Source organism: Platichthys flesus, chromosome 15 (genome assembly GCF_949316205.1).
Source record: "Platichthys flesus chromosome 15, fPlaFle2.1, whole genome shotgun sequence".
Classification (NCBI taxonomy): Eukaryota; Metazoa; Chordata; class Actinopteri; order Pleuronectiformes; family Pleuronectidae; genus Platichthys; species Platichthys flesus.
The window spans coordinates 6014772-6037613 of record NC_084959.1 but is presented as its reverse complement, the minus strand read 5'-3'; the positions used below and the strand labels follow the sequence as shown (position 1 = coordinate 6037613).

The window sequence follows — 22842 nt, the reverse complement described above, 5'->3', positions numbered from 1 at the left end:
CTGTTTTTTTCTTTTTATTCCTTCTACAAAATGTCTTTAATGAAATGTGCTTGTCAACAGGGAGAAATCAGGGTCACAGCATTCAACAAGGAGGTGGACAAGTTTTTCCCTTTAGTGGAGCAAGGCAAGGTGAGCAAGTCCCACGCCCACATATCCATCCACACCTTAGGCGATAACAGTCTCTTGGAAAGCTCACAAAGACGATAACGTCTGCATGCACTTTACCCAGGACGGCTAGAAGCTGCAAGTAAATGTTTTACTAGCGTTACTCCGAAAGGAACACGGCCGCCTTAGTTATTAACTTGAGACTCATTTTTGTCAAAAGCAAGACAATATCTTAAGCATACAATGAATTCACAGACAGTCACAGGCATCCATTTTGTATCCACATAGTGTCGCAAACCAGTGTATCATTTGTAAAGTAGTGTCTGATAAACCGCTTCTGCAAAATCCCCCCATGCCTGCTGGACTTCTGTCCAATCACTGAGCCGTAGGCAAGTAGTGGAGGATTTTGTGGAAGGGATTTATTTAGTCATATTTTACTGAAATGTGTTTGAGACATATTGAGCAGTTGGGTGGATAATATTTTATTGTTTTGCTGTTGTTAGAATGTCTGGATATGCTCATTGTGGAGTATACACATAAAGTTTGTCTGTCAAGCTGCTCTCAGAACTGCACTGGACTTCACAGATCCTCCGTACTTTCTCCGGAGGATGTGCATGTGTGAACGCAAAATTCTGAGTGTTGTACTTTACCTGCCAGATTACCTAGTATACAGTCAGGGGATCTCCACTGGTTCCATTGTTTCAGACTGTGGAGCTTTTTTTGATTGATACATAGATAATATCTTTAGATCCTCTAAGATATGAAAGGATAGGTTTTATCTCTCTTTACACCAGCCTTGCAGCAACCTCTTCATAGTGAGAAATGGGGGGACATCTTTTCTCGGCTGCCAGTCCAGTGGAAATCCATAAGGAGCCTGTTAAACTCTGATCCACTAGTCAGATTAGCCTCTGAGGGAAAAGCTAGTGTTGACAAGAGTGTGTTTGTGTTGGAGCAGACAACACAGTGAGAGGCACACAGAGCGGAGGGGTCTGAACTTTACAAATTGTCAAATATTCAGCAATGGAAAACAACTTAGACCTCCAGAGGCTTCTTTGTCTTAGTTACAGTTTCGGTATCGTCAGTCCACAAGGAGAATGATCAATATCTTTCACAACATGTGGATATTGTGTCTATCTAACATAAGAAAGCATCCAATAAGAGCTTACACGTAGGAAACTTTTAGCCATAACACTTGGTGGAAGAGTCTCAGAGGCAGAATTGGCTAATAGTATCATCTTTGAACCAGAGGACCCTGGTTCAGGATCTCATGTCAGCAAACATCTGCTTCCCTGTCCCTTTAATAAGAAATGTATTGCCTACCACCTCAAGCTGCTGAATCATAACTGAAAATGACAGTGACCTCTGACCCGGCTCTAAGGCGGAAAACCAAACAGAATTTCATACAAAACTAAAATATTACCTTCAAAATAATAATGAACATTAAAAGAAAACACAAGTCTTTGCACATGGTAAGTCAAGGGTTCGCCATATTTTGAATTGAAGTGGTTAAATAATAAAAACACAGCAACGCCGAAGCGAGGCGTAAGCGCAGCGCCAATCCTCTGGCTCCCATCCACTCCCATGTTAAATCGTTGTGCTGAACACACCGGAGGCTGAAGCGTAGCGTTGAGCCGCGGCTGCCTCGCGCCGTGAAGCGATCGTTTCGGCGTCGAGTCAATTTTTTTCGCTTGACGCGAGCGTATCGCGACAGGAAACACACTGAAAAACGATTTTAAACGATATTGACGACATATTTTATATGATGTAAATGATCAAATATGCATCCCATACTTTGTATTCACCATCTGTTGTCCTGGAGATTTAATTTTACCACTTTTACCGACCATATTATTAAATGTCCCCCTCTGCCCATGCACTACAGCCACACAAGCAGTGATACAGATAAAAAGAGAGAGAGAGGGGGGGGGGGGGGACTACGTATTCTCCACATAGGTTTGAGTGGAGAATACGTAATTTACCCTCGATACCCGACATTTAACAGAGTAAACGGTGAAGTTCTTCAACATGGATGACATTAAATTAATAATTGATGTGGAGAAGTACAGTGTGTTGTATGATCCTCGGATGTTGTATAAAGACAAGACTAAAAAGGACACATGTTGGGACGCGGATGCAGTTCATTTGGAGCAACAAGTAAGTATATGCTTGAAAAAAATTATTAAATGCCGTTATTACTGCAGGCTGATAACAGCGGCGCTTTGGCGTCGCTTCCGCGCCTGGTGTGAACCGCCAAGCGCCGGCGCTTTAGGGATTAGCGCTACCGCCTCGCTTCGGCGTCGCTTCCGCGTCCGGTGTGAACCTGGCGTAAGATTGAGGTGTATAGAAACATGATGACACAGTGAGAGAGCATATTACATCGTCTCAGTGACAAATCCTCAGAAAATGCGTTTAGCATGTTCCCCTCCAGCTTTGCAGTTGCATCCAGGTAGAACACATGTTAAAGCCCACGCTCAATTCAGTCTGTCCCACAGAGCTTAATGACTCAATTAACCCCGGCAATCATTTCGTTAGTTGCACTGATTCAGGTATCAGCAACTGGCAGTGACTCCCAACGCAGCCCCAGATCCAATTTGTGCCCTCTGCCCTTCAAAGATAAATAAAGGGATGAATCCGTCTTCTCCTTCGTGGTCTGATTATTGACAGAGGAGCGAGTTGGTGTGACTGGCTCTGACTGGCTCTGACTGGCCCCAATGCTTATCACATTAGTTTCATGCTCCTATCTCTGTGTGGGGTAAATCAGAGAGAGGTGTAGGGGAGAGAGAGGCCCACAGATACAAACTCAGAGAGAGAGCTGGAGTTGTAAATGAAGAAGTGGGCCCTGCAGATCGAGTTTAAATTGGACTGTTTAGCACACTTGCTCACAGCAGCTGCTTATTTTCTGGTGAATTAGAGAAGTGATGGGGCTGATATGAAACCACATCTTAAATGGACTTGAAGTTTTTTTTCATTCCTATTGGGAGGTATTGGGGAAACACAGGTTTTGTTGTAATAACGTTTCCTTGGCAGGATCAATAAAGCGGTCGCTCAATCGGATCAGTCATTGTTGCTCCGGATTTATGGGAAATAACCATTTTGATTAGGTGTTATTGTACGACGCCATCACATCTCATCCCGTCTGTTCCCTACAGGTTTACTACATCTCCAAGGGAATGCTGAAGCCGGCCAACAAGCAGTTCACCACAGTGAAGAACGAGTATGAGATGACCCTCCAGTCCAATTCGTCCATTGTGTTGTGCGATGACAGCCAGGGAGTCCCCACACTGCACTGTGACTTTGTGCCCATCGCCGAGCTGGAAAACAGAGACAATGACGCCATCGTTGGTAAGACAAGGGCATCTGTGAGACCTGATTTCTACATTTCATACGCCAATGAAAGAGAAACTAAACAGTGAGTGAGCAGGTACAGTCTCAAGTCAATTGGGACTCCAACTGAGGAGCTAAATATTCAATCACAAATCACAATCAACTGTTTACAATCATCTCATTGAGAGGTATGTGTCAAGCAAATTACTTTCTATGTTAAGAAAATATGTCTCACTCCGTCTCCAAACCTTGAGAATATCGAATGAAACAGAGTGTTAATTAGAGATTCAGTGATTGTGGCACATAGGTGAAGTATGTGTGATGAAGAGGATTGTCAATCTTTTGCACCTCAAGTTATTTGGGCCGATGTCGATGTGAAGACAAATATTTCCATCATACTTAAGTCCTCTTAAATTATGATTTTTGTCTACGATATTTGTTTATTCACATATAAACGCCCCTAAAATTTCAATATACTCCTAAAGCAACCTGCTCTGCTCTATGTGTTGGAACATTTAACTCACAAAAACGTTTCCCTCCTGCCACAGAGCTTCAGGTCCTGCTCTCAGACACAGAAAACAAGTTCTGGGGTGTTGGTATAGAGCAAGGGGACCTGAGACAATAAGGAAATATAAATAGTACAGCTGTCATTGACGTCATCAGAGCAGCACAACACGACGATGGCACAGAAAAGAGTGATTGTTCTGACATGACATAGTTGCTCAAAGATATCTTTCTTCCGCAAAGTGGTCCATGACTAATGTGAGAGGCAATCGGGGAGATGTGACAGTCATGTAGCTGTTAGATGAGGGAATCTTACAGCCCAAAGTCTTATACACAGATTGTCAGGTGCAGCTGAGGACTTAGCTTGACAGCTACATCCGTAAAGACCCCAAGGCAAACGTTGGTTGAGAGAATTTTCCAACAACTACTGAACCATGTAGGTTTATTTTACCTTTTTAAATGCCAATAAAATCAAGTTGTGAAAATCTTCTCAGACCCTGACAATGATAATTATGTGAGCACCCTGAGGATTTAGCAATAATTTTGTGTAAATTACATTCCTAATTTATTCAGATTAGTTTGGCATTATGACTTCTGGTGAAAATTGTGTTTATCTCTGTGGAGAGTGTCAGAATATCCATGCATGACTGGGAAAACAGGTTTGGACCATTTGGGAATTGTGTTTGTTCTCATAACAAAAACTGGTGAATGCCACAAATTCTTTAAAAATCACTTGCATGTGTCTATTGAGCAATCATTACATTTCACCTTGTTTATTTTTTTTTATATCAAAAACTAATTAAAAAACATCAATGTGTTAAGACCTATCAATAATGACAGAAGCCATATTTGAGAAAAACTTACTTGACGTTTTTTAGTTTGACCCATGTCCCATCCATTAACATGGAGAAGGCACGATTTATTATCTGTACTGCAGGCAACCACCAGGTGGTGATGGAGAGGCTTTGTTGTCCATCTCTATTAACAGTCTGTGATTTAAACATGTGTGTTATCCGCTGAACCATCTCTCTGCTCGTCAATGTAGACACTTAAATACTGTTGGTGAATATAAAACAAAAGTTAATAGACAGACACATGCCTGTCAGTTGTGAACCAGATATCCTGGAGGAAAACGTCAAGACTGGGTCAGAGAGAGGGTTAATTCAGGCAGACAGTACCGAGGGAAGATAAAGACAGGATGATGCTCATTCCACTGTTTTAGTTGGGGTGCCTGCCCTCTGTGCCTGACAGGGGTGTCTTATCTCTGTGACAGGTAAATTGGGACGGTCCGTGTGTAGATTGGGGTTGAACGTGGTGATTCAACGATGTGCTGAATGGTATTAGTGATATGATGCACATGTCGGATAGCAGTCTCTCTGCAGGTGTGGCAATTAGGATGTAATTTGTTTTAAACTTTAGAATTTATTGTATTTTTATAAACTGGTCTGTGAAGGGGATGTTTATCTTTACCAGTTACATTTTAATACAGATTTTTGATACAGATACAAAATGCGGATTTTAGATAACTTCCTTTTAAGGAATGCAAACATGTTTTTTCTACAAAAGCCCTTGTTTCTTCAACAACACAATTGAAACTGTAATTAGAAAGTGGCATCGTTTCTTTAATGTAATCAAACATGATCACAGATCTAAAATCTGACATGGTGCTTGACAGTTTCTGATACTTGGTGTTCAAACACATTTCAGTCTGTACCCAACAGATAACAGGTTTTCAAAGCAAGATGAACACGAGCTAAAGAAGAGTGAGAACGGGATGAAGAAGCTCGGCTTAAAGAGGAAGTTTCTCACCAAATCTTGTTTAGATGCAAATTGATGCTCCCCATATTCTCCATGGGTTTGAAGTGGCATTTCTCACCACACCTATCAGCACAGGTCCATGTGGCCTCTTGTACCTGTGATCACACATCCAGATGGGATTGTTGAATTGCATAGTTGAATAGCTTTTTTTAACTTCACTTCCGTACGCTCATGAAAAACATACAGCAACTGGATAGTAGCACATGGAGGGCTATTGATTCTTTTAAGTGCTGGACATGCCATAATGGAGAACATACTGAGGTTTGAGCACCCTGGGTTTATATTTGAGCAGTAATATTACATGATTACATTAGCTTTGAGAACTACAGGGCAGCACAGCAGAGCATTACACAAGTTAAGGGATGCACTGAGCGGTTTACCTGGAGGAGTGTGTTTCAGTTGGTTGCAGAGGGGCAGCATTACGTGTCCCGGGCATCATCTGTTGTCTCCCCCTTCATACGCTCTCCACTCACTCTCTCTCCGCTCCTTTGTTAAATAGGGGATTATAACATGGTAATGAGAACTGTCATCCTGTTCCTGTGGTGATAATGGAGTTCAGAGGTGGGTGACATCGTTTCAATCATAATGGAATTAAGGAGAGCGAGGAGAGTGCAGACAGAGAGCGAGGGAGGACTAGGAGGCGCGGGTTTAAAAAAAAGGTTAGCAGACGGGAGGATGGATTTCAGAGCATGATCGGTTTCAAAAGTCTATATTATAATTCTGTCCAGTCATCGTATCCAACGCGTGGGCACTAGTCCTGATGGCATGAGATGATCGACAGAAAATTAATCACCACAAATGTCATCATTGTTAAGGCATTTGAAAGAGCCTTATGGCGTTTCTTTAGCTAGGATGAAGACAGAAACCTAAGAACCTTCATAGACAGCAATATTCCTGAACCCCACTTTGGAATTTGTATTGATATGCGTTCTTTTTTAAACTTTCTCTACATATGATTAAAATTTTTATATATATATATATATATATGTCTCCTATGTTTTCATGTGAACTACACAAAATCATATACTTAACTTTGCCAGGGAGTATATTTTTGCCCCTGTCCGTTTGTTTGTTCGTTGTTTGTCAGAAATACACAAAAACAACTGAATGGATTTCCCCCAAATGTTGGGATGGGCGATGGGCCTTAAAAGACCCTAAACAATGTTTGTGTGGATCGGGACAAAGGGGCGGATCCGGGAATATTTTATTTTGAGACACAGACTTCCCAGCAAATTATTTAAAAAATCTGTCATCTTTAGGGACTGATATTTATGAGTGCAGGCAATGTGGTGTGGCTTGATTGAATTTAAGGAGAGCGGTTGGCCTTGGCGGAGGTATGCGCTCTACTTAGTGCCATTCTATTTATACAAAAATGTGCTTTGGAAATTGATTGTCCTCGTTCGGATTATTAGTCATGGTGGTCCACCTCAGCAGTGACTGCTCCTCAGTGCAGTAATCCTGAATGAGGTGTTTAGGCCTTGAGCCTGACAGGAAACATGAATGAGGAATGAGTTTGTTTGTTGTGATCTGGAATATGGGCCTGGGTGTTAGCCATTCTGTTATGACATTTATGTCAGTCTGCAGCAGCTTGGCAGTAGTAGTGTCGAAAATATCTAGGGGGCCTTTTTACTCTTGATACCATATATAGACATTTCAAAAGGCTCTGTTCACATAACACACTGTTTTATTATTTTTCTACTGTCTCTGAAATCATATTTGACTCCCTGTATCCACGAGGAGTCATGGACAAACACCTCCTAATAATTGTCTCCCTCTTCAGATGTTATCGGTGTCTGTAAGAGTGTGGAGGATGTATCCCGGATCACCACGAAGGCCAGCAGAGAAGTCTCCAAGAGGGCCCTCAGCCTAATAGACACAACAGGCAAAGTGGTGACAGTCACACTGTGGGGAGAGGAGGTAACAACTCTAATCCTTCTATCTGTCTCCCTGCTCTCCTTCTGCATCCTTGGAGGGTTTTTTGATGTAAAAACATGTTGAGCAGACTTTAATTAATCGTGTGTTTATAAAGGTGTCCATGCGTGTATGTATCCGTGTCAGTGAACATAGCACAACGGTGTGTGTGCTCTTGCATGCAGAGTGGTTTGATTGCGTTTCCTGGGCCGTAAAATTTAGATCAGTCAAATCCTTCCCGTGACCTTCAGGAGTGTTTTGGACCGTGGTCCCTGATTTGAGACGAAGGGCTAAATAACTCTCGAATGTGCAAGAAATGGTGCTATTCTTCTCTAAGCTCATTCAATCTGCAAGAGCTAATCCCTCCTCTTTAATAAAATCCAAAAATGACTTTCAAATTAACTTGTAGGTTGTCCAATTATCAAAGCAAACTAAACCGCACATTCATTTCCAAGCTGCAGGCGTACACCCAACATACAAGAGACAACTGCTTTAGCTGTCTCTTGTGTTCAGAATGTCTCTCCTCATTGACACAGTTTTCTTTTTCTTTCTCCAGGCAGAGAAGTTTGACGGCAGTGAGCAGCCTGTGGTCGCCATCAAAGGGGCTCGCGTGTCTGATTTCGGAGGCAGATCTATCTCTGCCTCGTTCAGCTCAACAGTCATGGTCAACCCAGACATACCAGAGGCCTTTAGACTGAGGACGTGGTGAGTCAGTGGCGTGCAGCGCTCACACAAACATGAACCCACTCAAAACACACATAGAAATGTTTATACAGTGTTGTCATGCTGGCATGTACAGTGTGCACGGACACTTACCAAAAGACATATGTGTAAACATAATGATATCACTCTAATAATAAACACTAAACTCACACACACTCACAAAGACACTAATAAATTCACTTGCATGCGAAGCCCTGATGATCACGTGTCAGGAAACTGGTGCCGTGTGCCTCATCAGTCCCAGCGGGACTCTAGACAGGATTGGATGATTTGAATAAAAGAAAAGCAGAACGCGGATATTTCTGGATCTCGCTCTGAACTGGTTCAGTATGTGCGCAGAGAGACGGTGCACACGACGAGCCACATCAAACTAGATTCCAGGTCCTGTGGAGGCTTTTGAATTATGACTCATACGCTCATTAGGGCTGATGCCAAGTCTGGCCACCGCTGAAAAGAAGGAACTTTTTTCCCTCTTTATTACATGTGTGTGTGTATATATTAGGCTTCAGTGTGCACGTGATTGCCTCAGAGTTAAATGGAAATCTCTTCTTATAGAATTGAATGTAAAAACATCCTCATAGTTACAGTGTGAATACAGTAAATAAAGGGGCATGCATCATGGTAACTGAGGGCATTGTGGTGTTCAGTCTTTCTCTCGTTAATGTCTGGTTCATTAATTTAGCTAATTGGTACTTTCATAACATTGTTTGCCATTTTTTTGCGTGCCTCTTGATACGTGTCCGTCTGCCATAATCTACCTTTGAGGAGAAGCAGTGAACGATTGACAATAATTGTTTTTCATGGGGAAACACAAAGAGTCTCCGTCTGACTCGAGTTCCTCTGGCGATGTGGTGCATTGTGGGATTGTTTTGACCGGGCTCTCTCGTACTTGAAAGAAACTGATGAAGTTGGATGATGCCTTGATTAGATTGTTCTGCTCATCTAGAATACAGAGCAGGAGTCGAGCGCTGATGCATTAAGATTTTAAAGGGCATGTTTAAAAAGGTAGATAAGTGAAGAGATGAAGTGGGCAGACAAGAGCGCAGATGGGTGAGTTTTGTTCCTCTCCTCTTTCCCCGAGTGTATATGGCCTGAAATATATTTCGAGATAAAAGGCTGATTGATGTGTGAAGGCATGTCGACAGCAGTCAGTATGCCAGATAAAAGAGATGGCAGAGTACAGATGCAGTGGCTGTAAATCACTTCAGTCAGAGATTAGGAGGGAAATTCAGTCACGGCTGAAGATGGTTTCTTTAGATAGCAATAGACAAATACAGTGTCATGTGTAATACAACACAGTAATTCCTTCAGAGGAAAACTCGAGGTGTGTTAATACAGCACACAGTGTGTTCATGTAAATCAACATACTTGCTTCTACAACCCCTTTTAAAAAAAAGATAGAATTGCTCATATACGCCTAATATAAACAGTGTACCCTCTGTTATATAATAATAATAATTGCTCATATACGACTAATATAAACAATGTACCCTCGGTTATATAATAAGAATAATAATCATATACGACTAATATAAACAGTGCACACTCTGTAATATAATAACCTAAGTATGAAGGATCATTTTATCTGCTAGCTTTGTGTTTTTCTTTATGATTATCAACTCTCCCTCTTTTATTTTCCTCTTTATCTCTGTCTCCCTATACTTGAAATAATGTATGTCATAGTTCACATGTATGAATCTCTATTTTAGTTTTGATGCACAAGCATGATTGCGCATAACTTTATTTGCTTGTGTGCTCCGTGTGTGTTCATGTGCAGGTACGACGAGGATGGCTTCGCTCTCAACAGCCAATCCCTGACCAGCTCGTGGTCAGCGAGCAGCGGAGTGAAGATCAACTGGAAAACACTGAGTGACGTGAAGAACGAAAGCATGGGACACGGAGAGAAGGTACACTGCACATAGGCCGCCATACAAACTGTACATACACATATCAGGGATTTAGTTAATGCACTTAAAGTTACGAGAAATCCTTTAGTCCTTATACTGAAGCCCAAATTGCCCCTAAAGTGCCATTGTTAAATGTGAATATGAATCTGTATTATAAAGCGTTTTGTGTGGTCCATTAGACTATGAAATGCGCGCAGTTCATTTATCATTTACCATTTGAAGATCATGTAAGTGGTGGAGATTGCAAGCAGTGAAGATGTAATCTAAGGTTTTATGTCTTCATTTCACTGAATACATATATATGTTTAGTATTTTTGATTCATTGGCTTTTATTGCTCTGTGTAACTCAAGGTTAGATTTTTGAGTTTTAGATTGACTCGGCCTTTTGTATTTGAGTCACAGAACATAGATATCTACAGCAGATCAATAAAACCACAAGGTGTGTAAGAGCTGCAGTTTTAGTTGGATCACTGAGGCGACTCGACAAAAACTTTGGCTGGAAACAGATTTTGGTGTGAGTCAGTAAATCCCTCTGTCACTCAGGCAGCTGGCTGCTGTTTAAAACAAGGAAGGGGACAAACCATCAGGCATCAGACCAGCAAAGCCACGGTACAACAGAATTTGATGACAGGAAATCTTTCGGTGTTGTTGGACAAGCATGGTAAACACTGTCCCTCAGAATCAAAGGGTTAGAGCTTCACTGGTTTGAAACAGTCGCATCACAACAGCTCTATCACGTTGATGGTCTTTGACTTTAAGAGTCAATCATCTTGAGTTCTTTCACGTACTTTCTCTTACTATGTAGCCATACATACAGCATTCAGCTCAATTACCTTTTAACAGGGGCTCGTCAAAAATGTATTTTGGAATGAATCCCGAATTTGAGAATCTGTGAACTCACCGTTGTCGTGATCAAAAAACTCCACTTACGTAAATCAGTCCCAGCCGCCGCTGCCATTGAGCACTGGTCGCCTATTTCTTCAAATTCTATTCATATTGAGCATTTTACCAATCAAACCCAATTCGACATAACTATTCCTTCGGCCCTTAACAATACACACGCCAAGTTTGAAGCGGATAAGATAATTGTTTCTGGTGATCTGCCTTCCACACACAAGCAGACAGATCTTTGGAATTGTCGGATAGACCACAAAGTAGAGCACTGACATCAGGTGTGCTTTAAACTCCCACTTCTCAAGATCAGTTTACACAAATGTAAATGTATGTTTTGGGGCTTTTTCAGTTGGTTTGTTTTATCAGCCACACAGAGATCAGCCCGAAAGCCTCTTATTCAAACCATCACAGATCATATTCAGTGAACAGACACAGGTTTAGTGATTTATTAGACCGACTGCTTCCTCGACTCATTTCAATGGAAGCACTTTGACAAACACAAACCCACAGTCAGTCTCCCATTCCCGGTAAACAGAGCACCTCTCGGTTCTACTTTGCCATGACGTGGTGGATTAGTATCATGATTCTAGCAATGTGAACATATTGGCTGAAATCAATGAACTGCCATCCGTGATTGGAGTAGCATGTGTAGAAGTATAACTGTTTAATTGGCTCTATTTTTCTGAGTAGTATCCATCATTCCTCATATTTAATTAATTAGTAGCCACATATGGGTAGCTCCTGCATCAATGTCATTTCTCACAAGAATTTCTAATTACGTGTTGGAGGTGGAGGAAGCCTGAGGGCATAACATAACCAGGAGGGATGTGGCGCGGGCTGAGAACGCGGTAGAGTGAGAAGGTGTGGAAGAGCCAGGCAGAGCCACTTACACTGACAAGGCTGCGTCGAAGGATGGAAGGAAACAAGGCCACAGGAAGAAGAAGAGTGTGGAGACAAAGAGAGACAAGTGTCAAGGCTACTGTAATTGAAGGCCTTGAAGGAGGACGTCTGTCACATACTCTCAGGCTGCGTTCGTTCTAATAATGAAATCCAAATCATTAGCTTCTACTTTGAAGAGATCTAATTTGACATTCCACCTGTTTGCCTCCATGTACTGTATCTGTGAGACTGGTGTACAAGCCATTTCTAATAAGTAAGTGTGTGTGTGTGTGTGTGTGTGTGTGTGTGTGTGTGTGTGTGTGTGTGTGTGTGTGTGTGTGTGTGTGTGTGTGTGTGTGTGTGTGTGTGTGTGTGTGTGTGTGTGTGTGTGTGTGTGTGTGTGTGTGTGTGTGTGTGTGTGTGTGTGTGAAGCATTAAAGTTGGCATGTGCAGCCCCCATTTTCTGTATGTGTGTTTGAATCTTTAGGTCGGTCGGCACACATACTTTTAAGTTTGTGTGCCTGAGCGTTTTTTTGTGTGTATCTGTTATTGCGTGCAGCGTTAGTCACGCTGTTCATCCTGGTTCTCCACAGCATGCTTAAGGTTAAGACTTTGCCCCAAGGCGTCTGTGTACACACTGGAATTTAGAGGGAGAGGGAAAAATACACTCACAAGGAGAAGAGGAGAGATGATGGCAAGTGCAGGGGGATTTATTTAGAGAGGTCTTGTTGTGATGGCAGAGCTATGGTCCAGAACCTGCCGACCTCCATCCTCATATTCTCGGTAGTCGAGCCGTGAACATGCCTCGACTAAAGGCGTCCTGTACTTTTCCTCCCGCCATGTCCGCCCTCCCACCACCTTCCCCGCCCCTCGCATTCCCACCTCTCCAGGCTCCCAGCGATCTCATCTGCCCAAGTTTGAAATGTGATGAGGCAGGCACATGGGCAGGAACATGGGAGCGGAGTGTTGAGGAGGGGAGGGCTATTGCCAACGGGAGAAATCTCCTAATTAATAAAACCTTCTGAGTAAGTGTTTTTTTGGAAGGGGTGATCTTGCTGTGTGGCATGGGTACTGGGTAGATGGATGGATGGGTGGACAGATTATGATGCTGTGAGTCAGTGTTTGCTCGCGGGAAGAGAGTGTCAGAGAGCTCTAAGTCCGACTGACAGTATCTGTAGAGGTCGTGGGGACGAAGGACTCATCATCAACCATCTCCAAAGGAAGGCAGAGAACACAATGGTCTTCTCACATTCAATGCTCTTACCGAACACTTGTGGGTTGTATAACAAAGGAGCAGCAATACTCAGTCAGTGTGTGTTTGTGTGAATTTGGCCTGTATCCTAAAGAGAGTCTTTGATGGACTCATTTAGGCAATCATTAGAAGTGAGTCTGGCCCAGTTCGAGCTTGTAGTTGCGGTTCCTGAGAATGGATTTTAAAGCATTTATTTTTAATTCTAGCTGTAATTCCAACATCTTGTTTAAAGTCTGGTTAAACAAAGATTTATTTTTTACATTCTGTGTGCAGCACATGCACATGAGTCGGTTTGTGCTTGCACTTGTGCGTCTGTTGGAATCCACGTGTGTTTATTTGCATGCAGGCATGTACACATGTATGTGCCACTTCCCGATGAGACACAGTTCATCCACTTTGTGCATTCTTTATATTTATATTTATGGAAATCGAATGCTGTGCTTCTCCACAGGATGAGAGAATATTTTCCCCCCACAATTGGTATTTCTTTCCTTCTGAGCTGTTGATTTTACCAGTGTGAGCTCTGCAGCCTGAGGTGCTAATATCTGTTTAAATCACTGCAACATCGCTGCATTTTAATTTGATTCGGTTTGACTGTGTACATTTTAATTTAAATTCACAACTGAAAGAAGTTTGTCTCCTTGTATATGCATTGCAAATGTGTACGTTTGGGTCTTTGCATATAAACTTTCATGTTAGACGTGTCTGTGTGCACATTTACAACAATTTACGTATCTGTGAGGCAGAGAGATTCATCTCATCTTGCATCTGTTATACATAGACTTCTCCAACTCTCCCTGCTTTCTTTTTAAACTCATCCAAGATTGTTTGGAAGTCAAATAGAGATCTGTAAACAGCGTGCATCTACCAGCTGCACTGACGTTCTGGCAACAGTTTCACGTATGATGCCAAGTTTGATCTGAGTTTATTTTTACTTTATTCAACGTTTCTCTTTCCACCCGAAGCAGCATATTCATTTTCTTGAAGGTTGTCCTGCCGGCGCTAGAAGGAGTACTTTTGTGCCTCCTCATCTCTTACATGTTTAATTAGCTTTAGTTTTAGCTGTGTTGCTAAGATTTTAAGATACCAATAATGATTATTCAAGAAAACTTAACATTGAAATGAATGAGAGACCATTTGATGAGTTCATGATTCCTTTTATCAATGTTTGCTAATGCTGCTGTTATATGTGTAATGATTGTGTCACAGATAGCATTCACATAAACCTTGACCGTAGTGGCAGCATTATTTTTTTATGAATCGTTTAGGCCGGTTAATCTGCAGTTTCACCCCAACAGGAAAGTGTTTTGTGAAGTCGGTCATTGTCCCTGCGACTGTGTTGTGATTGTAACTCTTGTGCTGTGGACCAGCGATTACTCATTGTGTGCCTGTGCCACCTGGTATCTTGTTCATCTACCAAGATGCAGCCTCCTACATAACAAACACTTTGATGTGGTGTTGTGTTCCGGTTTATTCATTGTAGGCCTTTTTAAAATTGCATCAGTGGAAGAGTTGCTCCATTCTTTGCATTCTTTCCTTCTTCCAGGAAACGTATTAATCAAAAAGATCCACATCTTGATTTGAAATCAGACAAAGATCATTACTCAACTGGGACCTTTTGACACTTTATATTTTAAATAAAGTTTTAAGAAAATAAGTTTTAAAATAAGTGTGGTTCTAAGCAGATGCTCTCAGCAGAAAGTAAGTGTTTTGATTAATGTCAACAGTAAAGGGGCTCTTGCGTCATGAATATCACAATTCACAATAAGACATTTTAGCTAATAAAATCCATTATCCAACATTTCTGTTGCAAGGGAACTTTTGTAGCAATAACAGATAACGTCTTTTATTTGTTATGTAGGCTGAACATTTCACATGATTTACTTTTTCACTTTGAATAGGCAACTAAACGCTCTTTTACTCAAGACTTTAGAAAATGAGTTGTTTTATTGGATTAAGGCAACGATCAGGCAGCTACAAGAGCAGCTAAAGTCGTCTTTAAGTTTTTAATATCTGCCAGTATGACAAGCAACTACCAAAAGAGTCCAATGAGAAAAGCTACAAGTTAAACATGGAAAGAAATTATCACTCAGTGCCAAATAAAAGGTACAGAGCGCAACACAACATTTTTTTCTTTAATTAAATGGTTGTGTTCAGGTTCATTTGGTTTGGAATATTCTCCCCGCATGTAACTTGATTTGCAGGTTTGATTTCTCCTCGGCACAATATTGTGTAAGGAGGCAGCGCCTGCAAATTGACTATGGCCTCTTAGACGTTTAAAATGCAGCAGTTTGATGTGTTTAGTAACTTTTTATTGATCTTTCCGCTCTATCCCCATAATTAGATTTCTCCTTCTTCCACTTCCTCTCTCCATTCAGGCCGACTACTTCAGCTGTGTGGCGACGCTGCTGTTCACTCGTAAGGACACTTGTCTGTACCGGGCCTGTCCGTCTGCAGACTGCAAGAAGAAAGTTACAGACCAACAGAACGGGATGTACCGCTGCGAGAAGTGTAACAGAGAGTTCCCCAACTTTAAATACAGATTCCTTCTCTCTGTAAGTGCAGAGTGCATGCAGTGCACATCATTAATGCCTGTTTGACACACATACGGTGATGCTGACTACGAGAAATACTGTATCTTCTGTCATCACACACACACAAACACTCAAACATGCACATAAATAATCACTCTCCCCTTCATCATCCCTGTCTGACTCTTAGGCCAACTTGGCAGACTTCGGGGATAACCAGTGGGTGACATGCTTCGAGGAGACAGCCGAGGTCTTATTAGGTCACACTGCAGAAACACTGGGCGAGTTAAAAGACACAGTAAGACACACACTCACACAAACACAGACACACACACTCGTCTCTCTATAGTTGTGAGGACACTAATTGGCATTCCCTAGCCCCTTAACCATCATAACTAAAAGCCTAACCTAATTATAACCCTAAAAATCAACCCTTTGCATTTGTTAGAACCAAAATTGGTCCTCATAGCTATAGAAAGACAAGCACACCCACACACATACATAGTTCTGCATGAATTAGTTTGTTTATGTCTGGCAAGAAAACTGCCTTCAACATTTTTCCAGGATGTCTTTAACAGATTACTGCAATCAACATTTGTGTGTGTGTGTTTGTGTGTTTTCATAAGGACGAGACAGCCTTTGATGAAGTCTTCCAGAAAGCCCACTTCACAACGCACATCTTTAAAAACAGAGTCAAACTTGAGACGTACAATGTAAGTAACTATTGACGGGAGCACACAATAGAATTTGATACAATGCAGTGCAATTTAGTTTCCCAGTAATAACAGAATTGGATATAATGACATATGATGGCAAGGGTCTGATGTTTATATTCCCGTTGCTTGCAGTGTTACAGATTGTGTGTTTTGATATAAAGAACGTTGGGATCAGCAGCAGCCTTTAGGATGAACTGGTGGCGGACCAGGGTGTGAGGGATGTTTGATGACTTGAAGGAAACCTGCTTGATTTAAAAATGTCACAGTGAATACTACAGTTGATAAAGTGAAAATTCCCCCCGGTGGTAAAACGCGTGGTACATTGCAGTGTTGTGTTTTAATTAATGAGTTGTATTCCGTCCGGGAATTCATATCAACGAGACCGATCATCAGTTGTTATCTTCCGCTGAACTTCGGTCCCACGAAGGTAAAAGCCACAAAACAAGATGCAGGATTGTTATGTAATGACAACACCCTGTCAGTCACACAACATGATTCCAAAATCATTTTAATTAGCTTCACAATGACAAGGGAGTTGTTGCGTAGCCAGTGTACTTTGGATACTAAAACAAATACAGCTGTGGATTCGTTTCTCTTAATTAGGTGCTAATTAGCATTTAGCTGTTGTCTGTCGAAGCCTAATTAACTTAATTATTCAGAAACTAATTTGCGACGGAGGGTAGATACTCTCGGCCTGAGAGGAATGATTGAGATGTAGGATGAGTGCTGAATGGTCTGTGTCCGTGCCGAAGGGGAAAACTGCGAGAGATGCTGTGCAGAGTTCAGCAGACATTCTTCACAAGGAATTTCTCAAAGTCCAGGCAAATATATTGCCATTCAGTCTTTATACACTCGAGTGCACATTTCCCCGCAGATGCAAGTCTAATTTTACATACAGTGATGTGTTGGTAATGAAGAGAAATCTTATCAACTCATGTAAAATGAGCTGGACTGTCTGTTTACAGCAAATGTCACTTCTCCACCGCTACAGACCAACTAACAAGAGAAAAGCCTGCAGCCCTTCTGGCAGACGCTGGAGGCTGCATTTTTCATTACAGCCCACAATACAGTCATGTCAGGCAAAACAAACAACATGCTAATATTTATTTCCTGAGATCACGGTCTTAACAGAAGTGGAGCTCACAATACAGTTTGTCCGCAGGGCTGCATTACAGGGAGAGTCCTGGGGGTCATTTAAAACAAATAGTTTGGAGCACCAATGTTTTCTGTAAATTGTCCTTTGAGGAACATGAGTACACGGCAAATTTAATACAGCGTTGACATATAGACTGACAGTCATCACAATCCAGAGGCCCCACCCGGCAAATAAGGGGAATAGGAAAAACAGTGTTACAGCGGCAGTTTGAACTATTATTATGCAGCTATTTCTCATTTAAAGCACAAGTTTAGGAACCTCTGGGCAAATGACATATTAAGCAGATTTTTGAAGTAAAAAAGGTTAATACATCTCCTGCAGCAGCAAGTTAACACAAGCCTTTCTTCACACTGTAACTTTAAATTTCAGAAAAACTACTGATTTGGTAATTGTGGCACGTGCGTCAGTTTGAGTTTTATAGAAGACTAGGAACTAAATCAACTAGTTAGGCCGTAATTGACTCGTTGACTTGGAGGCTGGACCAAGAATTGTCATAGGAAATGTCAAATGTTGGCATTTCCCGAGCCCATAAAATCGCCTTCAAACCTTGTGGCAGCGCTCCACAGCCACGGCCCCTCCGAGCCGCCGGCTGAGGATCTGAAGATGAAGCTAAATGATGCCTGCGAAGCAAAGGAGGTTGTAAAAGAAGATATCAGAGCTCTTACAGCTTGGAATTCAAACAGTCTGGAATCTCATTAAGAAATGACAGTAGGAATGATAAAAATTCAAACAAGATCTTGGAAGACCACACACTGATAACTCACTTCACATGACAACAAATCATCAAATATGTACTTTCTCACATTTGCTACTACTGTTTTATGTTCTAATTACTTAATTAATTAACTTTAATGATATATTTTTGTACAGAAGCGACTGGCAAGAATTTAAACCCCAACAAAACCACTGTCCAAACAATTTGAATTGATAGATTCAGTTTTCCACAATGTAGATACAATATGCTCTGAGCCCCAGGGAAGTATGCAATATTTATTTTCAGTGGTTGTTAGTCAAACATTAAATCTTTATTTCAAAGCTTATGATTGAAATGAGGAGTCGGCCTCAATACGTCTCAATACGTCCTTCTATCTCAGTTCTTGCTCACAGACAAGATCATCCACTTGTGTTTAAAAAAACAATATAATGAAGTTTTGAAATTACAGGTCTCAAGACATGGAAAAATTAATTAAACTGATTTTAATCCTGTGTTAATTGTGAATTTATCTCTTGATTTAAAAAACAAACAAAAAAAACTAGTATTGAACAAGTATTGAACAAGTATTGAACACAACTTTCCGTGTTAAGATGCTTCTTTCTGTCGACTCTGATGCGGGGGCCAGATTCTGTTCTATTGGCTTCTGTAAACACTGATCAAAAACCTCTATATATAAGTCTATGATCAAAACCAATTCTTGCCACTCGTGTTTTAATGGGAAATATAGAAATATGTGGAATCAAGTAGCATCATTAGGGTCTTTAACGAGACAAAGTGTTTCAGTGGGACACACGGAAAGAACTATGCTTAGGATCATATTTTTTTAATAACTGTAGGTTAAGAGCAGTGAAGATAAAACTTGCACAACAATGCACTCAAATCTCTTAAAGGCTTTTTCTTCTATCAACTGTTAATATGAGAACCCAGATGCCTTCAGCTGAATGTTGTACAGCTGGTGATTCTGGTGCTGCCGCAGTCTTCGGTTCTTCTCCCGACTTAATTTTTAGTTTTTATTTCGACTCCAGTTAACGACAGAAGGCTTTTATTGTGATGTGCTGTATTTTGATAAACCCTGAAACTGTCAAGAGGTAAGATTATGATAATACAGCAAAATAACACAAACCGCATTTCAAGTGGCTGCATTCTTTACAACACTCAGGCCATATAGAGGATTAATGCATCGTCCAAATAAGTGTGCAAACATCCATTTCTGTGTAAAACTGAAAGTAAAGTGTAGACACAATAAGACGTTGGAAAGTTTTAATTAGCAGAGCAGTTAAAAGAACAAAATAAATCACATCAATAATTAATGCTGAGTTTAGGAGGCAGGCAAATGTACTTATATAGATCAACTGCTGTTGTCTGCAGAATGGAATCGAATGTGTCTGTGAAAAAGAAGTGTGTCTGTGTGTTTGTGTGTGTGAGTGTGTGTGATAGAACTCTGTCTGAAGTGAATGAATCGATTTTATCTCAGTGAATACATTAGCAGAGGGCACCATCTTTTTCCTGACCCATGTTCACAGACAGGCCATTGAGTCCCAAACAATGACACCTAATGCACTCACTTTATATTGTCAACAAACCGCACAAACCCAGGTCTGCAAGTGACTCACGTCTCTCTATGTGGCTCAAGGTGAAAACTTCCAGTGCAGATGGAAAATGAAGAAGCTGTTGTTCAAATGATTTATGTAACTGACACCTTTTAATGGCCTGGATGTTCAGTTAGGAAGTTTAGCAAGTTAGCAACATGACGTCTGGTATTGAGCACGAAACACAGGCCCCAGAGAGGCTCATGGAAGTTTGCTCTACAAAGGTCTGACCTGATGATGATGCTAAAAAGTGATGAAAGGTTATCGAAATGTGTCCTGAGTTGTTGAGACGTTATGGTGACGCTACAGGAAATGTCTGCAGGTCATTCAAAGAATAAACCTTATAGATCCTGGATGGATTAAATGTTGAGAGATCAATAGGATTCATCCTCTGGAGACCATTTATCTTACATCATGCACATCTATCCAGTAGTTGTTGAGGTTCTTCAGTCAGGACCACAGTGATGGACTCCATTTCCAGCACGAGGGTATCTAGAAGCTGAACGTTTGTTGTCCTATAATACTTATTCATATCTACTATTTACTACTTCATTATTCAAACCTCTCCGCAGGGATTTTGTGTTTCATATGATTCTTCAACGTAGTAATATTTAATTTTTCAGTGTAGTATCTCATTAATTATCTGTGGTTGTGGCGTCAGCTGGAGGTTTGTGCGTTGTCTATTTGTTTCCAGTGTGTGAAGGTGTTCGTCTCTGTTTGTGTACCAGAATCTGTAGAAGTTGTATAGTTCTTCAGGGAACAGCCCCCCCTCACCCCGCTTTTCAGAAATGGAGTCGGAGAATAGGGTTGAATGTCAGGCCACTGAATAATCATTCCTGATGTGGGCTGGTCTGGAATATGAATCCATTAAATGAACAATCCCTCAGCCAGTGTCCTTTGGGAGAAACCATTAGATTTGAATATGTTTTCACCTCTTGTCAAGTGGAGCCTTTGTCGTGACAGCAACGTGTATTGTTTAATTTGCCTGATATCCTAAGTTAAATGCAAATTGTAAAATACTAACAGAGGTGTTGAATCACATATGAGATGATGGGAAAGTGTCAACTCTTTGATGCTGGCTATGCCGACTGAATTGCTAATTGATTAATTAATCGTCTAGGGATTAATCCCGCTCATAGCAAGAGCGATTAGAATGGAAATGAGTTGATGGCTCTATATCTGAATAAGAACCCTCTGCACTGTTTGATGATACGCTGACTATTACTGGAAGAGACTGAAATGTGTAGCCTGAGCTTTCTCATAGTCATCTGGCATTAGTGGTGCTTTTTATCCTTGAAACAATAACAACAATAATCTGTAACAATTCAAAATAGACCAAATTTGTATCTCTACTTACCTTGAGCAGTTAAAGTCATATTGAACTGAATTAAATGTGGGGGAACAACCTGATTCTTCAGTCGGAGACCAGCTTGAAACCTGGTGGTCGAAGTAACGTGAACTTCAGATTTGTCACTCTGAATACAAAAGCTCAATTGGCTGATAGACTCTGAGACGAGGGAACAAGTCTGCCTGAAGAACTGAAACGAGTCTGCACGCTGACATCTGCTCATCCCGCCTCTGAGCGATGAATCTCTGTCCTGCAGTTCAGTCGGAGTGGTGTCGCCCATCTCATCATGTGTGAACCAGCTTTTTCATTCCTGGTAGAGATGAAAAACAAGAGCAAGGCCCGCACCTTTCTGTGGAGTCAGACCATTTATTATTACTGGTTTATCCCCATTTATTTCATCTTATTAATTTTACTTATCTTTTTGCCTTGTCTGGTTTGATGTTCTTTTCTAAATCACTTAGTAACATTTCAAATGAAAGTAATGAGTTGTTTTTATTTGTAAGGGCGACCCCTCAAATGGCAGAATTTGTAAGAAAAAGTAATTTTTAACGGACATTGTCCAGACTTAACGTTTCTCCCCCCCTCAGGACGAGAGTCGAGTCAAGGTAACCGTCATTGAAGTCCAGCCGCTGGACCACAGGGAATACAGCAGGAGACTCCTCAGAGACATCCGCACATTGTCCAGCTCGGCCGGAGTCTTCCCATCGATTGCGTGGTAATCAAGCCCGTCTCCGGCCGACCTCCGGTGTGTCAGACTTCTTCCTCCAGCGAGATAACGGAGCGTCTCTGACGGAGGCGGCAGAGGGCGGACGGTGATTCATCAAAACAAATGGCAGCCAAACAAAAGACTCATATTTAGTTGTTCGCTTCCCTCGACAGTTGAAACATTGGAAATTGCTTTATCCTTCTTTAATTTATTGACATTTTAAGAGAGTGGTTTGACTTTTATAATAGAAGTGAGTTGTATTTTTATGTCTTTTAATCAATACACAAAGATCAACACTTTTCCTTTTACAAGTTCAATAATGATCAGTGTCAGGGACGTGGGACAAGTACGACTTATTTGTGTGTTTTTTTAAAATGAAGACGTTGCTCAAGTGTGTGGAGGATGTTTGCATTTTGTTTTAACTGTTTTCACTGTGTCCTTTTAATGGGATTCTTTGTTATTTAAAAAAAAAAGTTTGGTTTGCTGTTTGCCATTTAACGAAGGGATGATTATAAATATGTTCTTAACACTGAAACATGGCTCGTATTAATCTTTTGTTTCAATGAACTTACTGCTGATGTCTCTGCTTCAGCTGTGTGTGTCTCTGTGACGTGTGTAGACTGGACTCTGGAGCACCTGCAGGGTGGGGACAGGCCGGCAGATCCGTTAGAGATCATTTATATTTGGTTTTATTTGATTTTTTCAAACAAAGTTATATATAATATCGTATTGGGACAGGAAGAGGCTTTGAACCATTAAGATAA

At 41.2% G+C, this 22842-nt stretch overlaps 1 protein-coding gene across 2 annotated transcripts in view; it reads left to right on the top strand.

Annotated features, from left to right (window-relative positions):
• Positions 1 to 22613, top strand: part of LOC133969524 (replication protein A 70 kDa DNA-binding subunit-like) — a 32334-nt gene extending 9721 nt beyond the window's left edge. For both annotated transcript variants that reach the window (XM_062406065.1, XM_062406064.1), the window contains exons 9-17: positions 61 to 129; positions 3255 to 3447; positions 7532 to 7668; positions 8219 to 8367; positions 10163 to 10292; positions 15696 to 15872; positions 16039 to 16146; positions 16475 to 16561; positions 21960 to 22613. In XM_062406065.1, coding sequence (XP_062262049.1) covers positions 61 to 129; positions 3255 to 3447; positions 7532 to 7668; positions 8219 to 8367; positions 10163 to 10292; positions 15696 to 15872; positions 16039 to 16146; positions 16475 to 16561; positions 21960 to 22091 — 1182 coding nt within the window. In that variant the 3' untranslated portion in view covers positions 22092 to 22613. The remainder of the gene's footprint in view (positions 1 to 60; positions 130 to 3254; positions 3448 to 7531; positions 7669 to 8218; positions 8368 to 10162; positions 10293 to 15695; positions 15873 to 16038; positions 16147 to 16474; positions 16562 to 21959) is intronic.
• The last annotated feature ends 229 nt before the right edge of the window (positions 22614 to 22842 follow it).